The sequence below is a fragment of the Parasteatoda tepidariorum genome, chromosome 9 (genome assembly GCF_043381705.1).
Source record: "Parasteatoda tepidariorum isolate YZ-2023 chromosome 9, CAS_Ptep_4.0, whole genome shotgun sequence".
In the NCBI taxonomy this organism is placed as follows: domain Eukaryota; kingdom Metazoa; phylum Arthropoda; class Arachnida; order Araneae; family Theridiidae; genus Parasteatoda; species Parasteatoda tepidariorum.
The window spans coordinates 74,297,424-74,308,390 of record NC_092212.1 but is presented as its reverse complement, the minus strand read 5'-3'; the positions used below and the strand labels follow the sequence as shown (position 1 = coordinate 74,308,390).

Here is a 10,967-nt window from a genome sequence, read left to right as displayed (position 1 = left end):
CAGGGTTTCTTAACCTGTGGTTCATGAACCCCTAAGGGGTCCATGAGTTATATTTTGGGGGTCCGCTGACTGCTCCTAATTTTTAAAACGTTGAGAAGCCCATTGCTTGTAAAGCGAGCTATGGCAGCTATAATTCCGTTTGCTACAGTGTATCTTTGCGAAGCGGGATTTTCCACACTTGTGACAATAAAAACATAACATCGATTGAATGTAGAACATGATATGCACGTTGCTTTGTCGAAAACCATCCCCCAATTCAATTTATTAATTAAGGAAAAGCAGCAGCAACCTTCACATTAAAAATTTTAATTTTAAAAAATTTGTATACTATTAAAATAATAAAATTAAATGTTTTCTAACAATTGATGTTTTTTGCAATTTTTTTCACAGGGAGGTGGTCCGTGTCTTCTTAAAAAATTTTAAAAGGGGTCCATTATATCAAAAAGGTTAAGAAACACTGGTGTAGAAGTTATTTAATTGAATAAGTTGAACCTTGCTTGTTATAATATCGATGGCAGAACGCTAACAGCTTTTTTTATGGGTTCGAGATTCATTTTTGCCCTAAAATTCAGACGATCCCCGTCATTAAAGAAATCATCATCAATCATTAAAGAAGAAACATTCCTGGCGACTATCTGGCATGTGCCACTTTAAATTGCAGTTTGTTAGATGATTTTACTAGATTAAAAATTTCATTCGCTTCAAAAACATGCGAATTAGAAATAACAGTCAACTTGCTTCGAGTACTCGAAAAATAGGCACCTATTTTCAAGACTTACTAGATGTGAACGAGAAGAAACAAAATTGATTTGAAGCGTTTTATTTTTCAAATAGCTTTTGCTTTTCCTCTTTCATGTCTAGCAAGTCTTGAAAATTGATACATATTTTTTGATCGCTTGAAACATCTCGACTGTTATTTCCAATTTACGTTTTTGAAGCAAATGAAGTTTTTCTTATCAAATTATATCTTACCGCTTCGGTTTCTGGAGATTATTTATTTAATAGTTTGATAATGGTTTCAAAATTTGATAAGAACATGCGTTGAATAGTATATGAGGCGCAAATCTGAAAATCAGCAACATCTCTTATCCCTCAGCCTAACAGCAGGGTGCGTAGCATTTTTTAAAAAGTGCTTAAAGGTACTTATTTTTGATTTTCGTTTTTTAAAGGTCCTTAAAGGTGCTTCTTTTATTCGTGGTTTGTAAAAAGTGCTTAATTTTGTATCTTTTAAACAAGATTTTTTTCTTTGCCTTGTTGATTGTCGTTCAAAAAATGCATGATTTTCACAATCTTCTCTGCAATATTTATCAAAAACTATCCTATTTTATCCTGATTATGTAAAGTTTTTGAAAATGTTTTTAATTTTATTGATTTTATGTTTATAAATTGAGAACTTTAAATGATAGGGAAAAAAATTTATTTTTATGACTGCACAGATCGTAATTATGATTTTTTATTTTAGAAAGTGGTTAAAAATATTTTTAAGTGCTCAAAAAGTACTTAAAATGTGCTTATTTTTTGTTGAAAAATTCGTCTGCGCACCCTAACAAGGAAGCTAAAACATACAAAATTAAAGAACCTAGTACTTTGTGTGCTAATGAAGCTTTTTAATTTTTAAAAAAAAATCAATTTGATCTATGGTTTGGCTTGAGAAATTTTTATCTGAGGAAAGACTTTGGTTTTAAAATTATTTCAGATTTTGTTGTTAATGTTATTATTATATGATTTTTGCTTTTATCAAACATATTGAAAAATTATCTATAATTAGTACTCAAAAATTCAATGTCTATATATAAAATAAAACTTGTACAATTTAAAATAGAAGGTGACCAGAAAATACTTGAACTATCCCAAAATTCAATTTACTCCTATTCTCTCAAACAAACAAAAGTAATAATTCTACAATCAACAATTTAACCCAGGAACTATATGTATGACTAATGCTATATTTTTTTATCATTAAATCAAATTGTTTTTACTAGCTTCATCATTTTTAAAGCAAATGTAGATCTTTTTTTTTTTTTTTTTTTTTTTTTTTTTTTTTTTTTTTTTTTTTTTTTTTTTTTTNTTTTTTTTTTTTTTTTTTTTGTTTGCTTTAATGATTGCGGTATCAGATTCCAACCTACAATTGAGGTAAAAAATTCCCGCAAGTCTTTTGTAATTGGCTATGTGTTATCATGTCACTCTCTTCTTATGTTATATAAAGAAATGCTAAAAACTATTTCCTTTTAGGAGTAGAGTAGAAAGATACTATAAATATCTATAAAAACTGTTTTTCAGATAGTAAATTAAAATTTGAATGTAAAAGATTTAAACCTTGCACCACTTGTGTAATCAAATCTTGTATTGCAAACATTTTATGCCTCAACATGATTTCAGTTTTCTTCATATTTAAATTTTTATCCGCATCATTATGTTATTTTCAAAGTTACAATTTCTGTACCATTTTTAATGGTAAACATCTTTACCTCACAAATGCTAAAATAATAATCATAAATTCATTTAGAACCTAGGGAGTTTGAAATTAATGAGATAAGTTTGAAAATACGTGTTGAAAGAAAGTAAAATAAAGAATAAGTTATACAAATTTGAGAAAATGTAATGTATTAAATGTTTATCTGATAGTAATTCAAAAATATTGTTGAAACAATGACACAATCATTTACTTGCTAGTGACGTACATATTAATTCTCAAACCCAAAATGAACAAAATTAGACACCAACAAAAATTAAATATTGTTGGTTATGTCAGAACATGTTTGTCAAATTATATTTTAAGAAGTACAGTAGGGAACCGATTATCCGGAACGATCGGGACCATCGCTATTCCGGATAACTAATTTTTCCGGTTTTCTGAATTGCTACAAAAAGCAGGTTTTTTTTCATTGTTAAACCCAACTTAAAAAAAAAAGAAATTGTTTGGAAATAATCTTAAAAAGAAGAAAAAACGATGAAGTAATACTCTAATGATTATTTCCGAAATGATGGAAGGTAAACATCTTTCAAAAAAGAAAGAAAAATCCTAAAATCTTATGAGGAAAAAAAAAAAATTTTTTTTTAAATGGCGGGAAAATTTATCTAATTTCGTTCCAGCTTTTTGGTTTTCCGGTTTTCTGATTTCCGGATAACGGGTTCTNCTTTCATATTTTTGTATTCTGTGTTTGATTACTATATAATGTATGAAATACTGCAAATTTATTCTATGATTAAAAAATGATTTGTATCATAGAAACGACTAAAACTTTACAAATTGATAATACTTTAAATTTTTTTGATATTTTTAACTAATTAAAAGATTTAGCCCCTGAGAGACTGTTGATTGATACATTATTTATTACAATACTATGTATTAAATAATTAAAAAAATATGTAAAAATTAAAACATATAAAGTATTAAAAATATATGAAGTAATCATGTATCACATATCTTTTTTATGTATCACGTATGTCCCTTTTTCAAAAGTCTCAATTGAAAAATAAGCATAATTTCTTTAAATAATACATTGAGGTAAAAGTAAAGTTACTTAAATCCAATATGCACAGTGTCTTAAAAATATAGTTTTATTTTGAAAAGAACATTTTGTCTGTTATAGTTTTTGATGAGAATCACATGAAATTTATAAATGCATAATATTATGTCATGTAATCCTACGTGATAAAACAATCATGAATGAGATAAATTTTTTGGGGCATATTTTAACATTTTAAATTGTAGTCTAATGTTTTTAAAAAAAACGTAAGGAAAAAGTCATAATACGTTTTGCTAAACGAAAAAAAATTTTTTTTACTATGAATTTGAATTGATCTGGATTTCTGAGATGAAAGATACAACATTAATAATAATACTGGAGAAACTATCTTTAATATTGGTTTCAGTAGAGATCATCATGATTAAAATAAATATATTTATAGAACTCTAAATTGCAAANAAAAAAAAAAAAAAAAAGAAGAAGAAAAAAATTGAGAAATTCAAGAATATTAAAGCACTTTTAAGTTTAGCCATTTTCTCATCTTGTTCCGGTTAAAAACGTTTTAAAAATCGAAATTTTTGTCTTTAAAAAGGAAAATAAAATTTTATTCACTTAATTGACAAAACTATAGTATTCATATTTTGAAGAAATGATAAATTATAATAATTGTGATGAAAATAATTTTTATGCCCATTTTATTTAATGTATTTATCTTCTTATTATTTTCAAGCAAAGAAACAGACAAGATGAGATATTTTTGGTTTTCTTGGATCGCATGATTTATTTTGGTAACCATAAAAACTTCGTATAAATGTACACGAAAAAATAAAAAAGACAACACATAGAACTCTTATTTTCCTTCCTCTATCGGCAGTATTTATAGTTTCAGTATTAAAATTTCAAAAATTAATACTTTTAATTCAGAAAAAATATTTGTTGAAAATACCAAATTATGAAAATGTTGATTAGCACAAAATAATTACTTTAAAAATCCCATATTATTTTGATAAAAACAAAATAAATAAAATTACATGAAGTGATCATTAAACACTCATACAATAAATTGAGTTTAACAATTTGTCCCATTCTTAAAAAAAATATTTTTATTAGTTTTTTTTTACCGTAATAAAATTATATGAATTTTTTTAGGAAACTTTTGCGTTTAAAGTAATTCTTCATTGTTTTAATTAATTAAAATGCAAGTTAGTGATAATTATTTATATTTGAACATAAATAATCAATGTTTATATAATTTTTTTTAATTAAAATTTTTTATTAATTTTATAAATGTCCTTATAAACATAAACGTGACATTAAATTTCTGAATGTAAACAAAATTATAGAAAGGTCATTAAAATTCTAAGTTTCGATTTATAATTTCAAAAATTAAAAAGTTACATTGATATTACAAATATAAATAAAAAGTAGCGCCGTGCGTTCAAAATAAATTAATGCGCAATGAACAGTAAGACCATGAAATGATGTACTGTATAAATAAATTTAACATACAAACTATAAAACAATTCTTGCAAACATATAATAATAAATGTATTAGTAAGTGATTTAATACAAACATTTGCTTACCTCCCCAGAATTTATTTAATGACTTCTTATTATCCAACGATAAACATTATTACAAAAACTTTAAATAAACTTTATTTAAAAAAATAACAACTAATAATTTAAGTTAAAACAATTAATGAAACAAAATATAAAAGTAAACAGAATTACTACTTATATTTATCAAAATTTCGAACTGACTGGAAATGTCTAGTTTAAATAATGATGGAATAACACTGTGAGCGCTTATACGTAAGAGAAGATTTAGAATGATTCTATTTCAGAGAAATTTTCTTAACAAAACCACCAAAAAAACCCCCCAAAAAATGGAAAATGTCTACAAGAATCTCCCCCTACTGAAATCCCCCCTAGAAATTCTAGATAATTGCCTGTTTGAGACAATTTATGAATAGGTAGGGGTCTGTTGATATTTGACATTTTAAAAAAGAGGACAAAAGAGCCCAGGGCCATAAATACGATAAAGATAAGTTAAAAATGCTAACCATTTTCCCGTATCCTAAACTAAGGCGGCTATTTTTGGGTATCAAATGACTATGTGTGTTATGTTGAGGGAGAATCGTCTTTATCAGTTAACAGTGAGAAGGAAAGGTGGGAAGAGTGTTTTATTGCTTATTGAAGGAAAGGGTGGCTGTGACATTTCTTGTAGTTCTCTAAACACCTGTTTTATTTTTTCAGACAGTGCATTTTTCTGTGTGTATTTTATTTTTTACTAATTTTCTTTTAATTATATAATATAATAAGTTACGCTTTGTAAAAATAAGAGAGAGAGAAATTAAAAGTTATGGAAACAAATCGGAAATATTTTCTCAAAATAATGAACCCTGGGTTCCCAATTATTGGGGGGGTCCGGACCCCTATGGTTCCGACGCCAGTGCCTCAGTCTAACAGCAGGGTGCATAGCATTTTCAAAAAGTGCTTAAAGGTGCTTTTTTTATTCGTGGTTTGTAAAAAGTGCTTAATTTTCTATCTTTTAAACGAGATTTTTTTCTTTGCCTTGTTGATTGTCCTTCACCTTCAAAAAATGCATGATTCTCACAATTTTCTCTGCAATATTTATCAAAAACTATCCTATTTTATCATAATTATGGAAAGTTTTTGAAAATGTGTTGGAATTTTATTGATTTTATGTTTATAAATTAGGAACTTTGAACGATAGAGAAAAAAAATATTTTTTATGACTTCACGGATCCTAATTATAATTTTTTTATTTTGGAAAGTGGTTAAAAATATTTTTAAGTGCTTAAAATTTGCTTATTTTTTGTTAAAAAATCTGCCTGTGCACCCTAACAGGGAAGCTGAAGCATACAAAATTAAAGAACCTAGTACTTTGTGTGCTAATGAAGCTCTTTAAATTTTTAAAAAAAATCTATTTGAGCATATGGTTTGGCTTGAGAAATTTTTATCTGAGGAAAGACTGGTTTTAAAATTATTTCAGATTTTGTTTTTAGTGTTATTATTATATGATTTTTGCTTTTATCAAACATATTGAAAAATTATATATAATTAGTACTCAAAAATCCAATGTCTATATATAAAATAAAACTTGTACAATTTAAAATAGAAGGTGACCAGAGAATACTTGAATTATCACAAAATGCAATTTACTCCTATTCTCTCAAACAAGCAAAAATAATAATTCTACAATCAGCAATTTAACCCAGGAACTATATCTATGACTAATGCTATATTTTTTTATCATTAAATCAAATTGTTTTTACAAGCTTAATCATTCATCATTTTTAAAGCAAATGTAGTTTTTTTTTTTTTTTTTTGCTTAAATGAATGTGGTATCAGATTCCAACCTACAATTGAGGTTAAAAAGTTTCCGCAACTCTTTTGTAATTGGCTATGTGTTGTCATGTCACTCTCTTCTTATGTTATATGCTGAAAATTATTTCCTTTTAGGAGTTGAGTAAAAAGATACTATAAATATCTATAAAAACTGTTTTTCAGATAGTAAATTAAAATTTGAATGTAAAAGATTTAAACCCTGCACCACTTGTGTAATCAAATCTTGTATTGCAAACATTTTATACCTCAACATCATTTCATTTTTCTTCATATTTAAACTTATATCCGCAACAAGATATTTCGTAATTGCCGCCATTATGATATATATTCTTATTACTATATTTAGTCTAATTAATTATGCTTTAGGAGTTTTATAATTAATATAGAGGAGTAAACAAATACTCTATTAAAACCTGATGACTCACTTGCTGAGTAAATCAAGATTGAAAACATGAAAATCTATTTTATTGCTGGAAGAAACTCAAAGAAATACTGAATTTTTAATTTTCATCAGGCAATCAAACTGATTTTGATTTTTTTTTCTTTGCTCTTTCCTCACTAGTGATTTGACAAGTTTAGTTGGCATTTATGTTTCTAACTTGCTTAAATATCATTAGGACCCCTGATGTGCATACGTTTTTTTTTTTTTTTAATTCCTTTTTGAAAATAATTCTAAAAATAAGTATTCTGAAACATCCTGTATTTTAAAGAAAAGAAAATGTTATAATTTCGTTTTTATTAACATCGTTTTAAACAATTCTACAGAACTGCCTTTTTTCTGTTTAAATAACCCTATAAATGAATAGTTTTCTTCTAACCAGTTGTTTACAAAATTTAGATAGTACCAAATATTTTTATTTTATTATTAGTTTCCAATGCATTGAGTATTTTATAAGCAAATTAATTTTATTACACTGAACTTTACGGTTTCTTCAATTGATAGTAGGAAGCTACTTGTTTCATTGCTATTAAAAATTCAGCAAAAACAACTATTGTTGGTTGTATAAATCTTTTTATAAAACATTTACAGGGTGTGTAGCATTTTTAAAAAGTGCTTAGTTTTCTATCTTTTGAAAAGAGGTTTATTTGCCTTGTCGTTTTAAATTACAGGAAAAAATTCATGATTTTCAATTTTCTCTGCAATATTTATTTTATCATGATTATGCAAAGTTGAAAAAAATAATTTTGACAGTGGAAAAAAATTATTTTTATTGCTGCACAGATCCTGATTATGATTTTTTTTTTTTTTTTTTTTTTNTACTGCACCGATCCTAATTATGTTTTTTTTTTGAAAAGTGATTCAAAATATTTTTTGAGTACTTAAAAGGTACTTATTCTTGTTGAAAAGTCTGGCTATGCACCCTGATTTAAAAAAAGAAGAGAAAATTATATCTCTCAAATCTTAATTTCTGTCGTAGAAAAATAGTTCAATTTATATTTTTAACTGTGATCAGTTTGTAATTATTACATTTTATTTTATTTGTATTAATTGCAACCTTAAATGGATCAAAATTCATTGATACTGTATGATTAATGAAAACTGAAAGCTGTTTGATAATGAGTTTTTCTGGGACAAAAAATACTAGCATTTGAATAAAAATAGAGCTTATTAAAATTTCATTTCTCAAATCTAAGCTTGGATAAATATATTTCGCTTATTCTCTCCAAATATTTATTTTTATTTATCTTTGTAATTTATGCAGAAAAAAAAAGAGTTACTACTACAGGAGTTACTGTTTCAGAAAATTTTTTAAATACACTCTTCGCATGCACAGATTACAAAATACTTGTACATTTTTTAAACATTTAAAGAAATGTTTAAAGAAGATTCTGGTATTAAAATATGATATAATCATAAAAATTGTACAAATAAATTCATTAAAAACAACATTTAAAAAAGAAACTTAGTCAAGTATTTATTTCTATTATAGCAAACTAATAATATAGGTGAGCAATTATTTTTCTTACTCTACACAAGTTTCAACACAACCATCTCACTAAGTAACCAAAACCATTTTATATTTTTTATGTATTATGTACTTTATATTATTTACTTAATCCTTTGACGCTGTTGGGATACTGGTGTTTGTTTTATATATTTTTCTGACACTTTAATAATTACTAGCAGAAATGCATTTTCGTATTTTGTAACTATAAAAAACATTCTAATAGTTACTAACTAAAATCTGTTACCTTTTCATAAAAGAAGGTTGACATTGCCGATATCTACTATCCCACAGTTTATTATTATTTTAATATTGATCACTCAATAATAATATTAAAAAATGTACTCTCTAAGTTTTAATAATTTAAGGTATTAATGATTACTCTTTTAAACTATTGCAGGTTTATCCACCTGATCAGCCGATGATTTTTAACCCACAAAATCCAAATGCCCCACCTATTTACCCCTGCGGTATATGTCACAAAGAAGTGCATGACAATGACCAAGGTATTCTGTGCGAGAGTGGCTGCAATTTCTGGTTCCACAGGGTCTGCACAGGCCTCTCTGACATTGCGTTCCACCTTTTATCTGCAGAAGTGTACGCTGAATGGGTGTGCGATAAGTGCCTATCATCAAAAAATATCCCCCTTGTTAAGTTTAAACCATAAAAGTGCCTTTTTTGTTGTTGCTCTCTGAGTTGTGTTATGTATAGTGTGTTGACAAATCATTCATAAGAAAGTGGTTTTTATGTCTGTTAAAGATGATATGTAGAATAGGTTTTATGAAACTAATACTAGTTAATGTCATCTCTTGCTCATTTTCCCAATAAATTATTTTAGTACCATACTTTTTTGTCCTTCCTTCCTCAATGGCACGACAGCCCCGGGTGGGTCCTGGCCTTCTCAATCAACTTCCTCCAGGCCTGCCTCTGCCTGGCAGTTGTCTATACTTTTTTGTACTGCATTTATTTATTTTAATTTTGTTGTAAGCATGGTGCATAGCTTTTTTTTAAAGGTGCTTATTTTTGATTTTCATGTTTTAAAAGCCGTTTTTTTTTAATGGGTGTTTGTAAAAAGTGCTTAATTTTCCCTTTTCAAAAGTGAGATTTGATTTATTTTACCTTGTCGATTTTCACCACGTATTGTGAAAAACGTGGTTTTCATATTGTTCTATTCAACGTTTTCACAATTCATTCAAACATAATGCATTTAAGCATACCGACGGTTCATAGCTTATGAAAGCGCCAATCATTTTACATGTTTGATGAAATACTTGTAGGTCCGCATGTGTGTCTAATGAGCTGGGTTCGTTGCTGCGTACAATAATATTAATGCTGTTCTTACATGTGATTTTGAAAAAAATTTTACAAGTGTACCATACAATAATTTAAGGAATATTTGTTTGTACATTTTTGATAAATATTTGAATAATGGGGACATTAATAAGGAAGACTGAATAAATGTATGTAATACAAACATTTCTGAAAATTATCTTTTTAATGGTATTTGTTTTTCTAGACAAATTCAAGGCATTTCAACGGGGAATTGTTATTCAAGTGCATTTGCTAATATTTTCTTACATTTTTATGAACACAAATTTTTACAACATAATTTATTAATTGGATTTAGATTAATTGATGATTTAATTATTTTTAAATTGTAATGATTTTGATTTAATTAAACATACTTATCCTAAGGAACTAAATTTAATTAAGACGTAATTCGGAAGAAAATTGCACTTATTTTGATCTTGATATCAAAATTCATAACCAAAAAATTTTCATCGGATTATACGATAAAAGAAGAGATTTTAAGTTTCATGTTATTAGTTTAATGCATTTTAATTCCAACCTTTACTTTAAGATTTTTAAGAATATTTTGATTGGTCAAATTGTTAAATTTCAATTTATTTGTAATAATAAAACAGATTTTCTTTCAGCTGTTGGGAATTTCAGAATTACGTTAGAGAATAATAATTTTCCTTTTAATTACTGTAATTATGATATTTTGATTTAAAATATTTTAAAAACGTTCAAATAATTCGGCCGATGTTGAAGCCTTCATAAATAGGCCTATGTGTTGAAATTTAGGATTTTATGTTCCTGAAGCATATAGATGGCAGCACCTTTTTAAAATTTTTACTCATCGATTGTTTTTCTATTTTATTTTTTCAAGATTTTC

General features: G+C 26.6%; 1 protein-coding gene across 1 annotated transcript in view; it reads left to right on the top strand.

Moving 5' to 3' along the window:
- LOC107439901 (protein pygopus) overlaps positions 1-9,633 on the top strand; it is a 17,206-nt gene extending 7,573 nt beyond the window's left edge. The window contains exon 4 of the mRNA XM_016052645.3: positions 9,189-9,633. Coding sequence (XP_015908131.1) covers positions 9,189-9,455 — 267 coding nt within the window. The 3' untranslated portion in view covers positions 9,456-9,633. The remainder of the gene's footprint in view (positions 1-9,188) is intronic.
- The last annotated feature ends 1,334 nt before the right edge of the window (positions 9,634-10,967 follow it).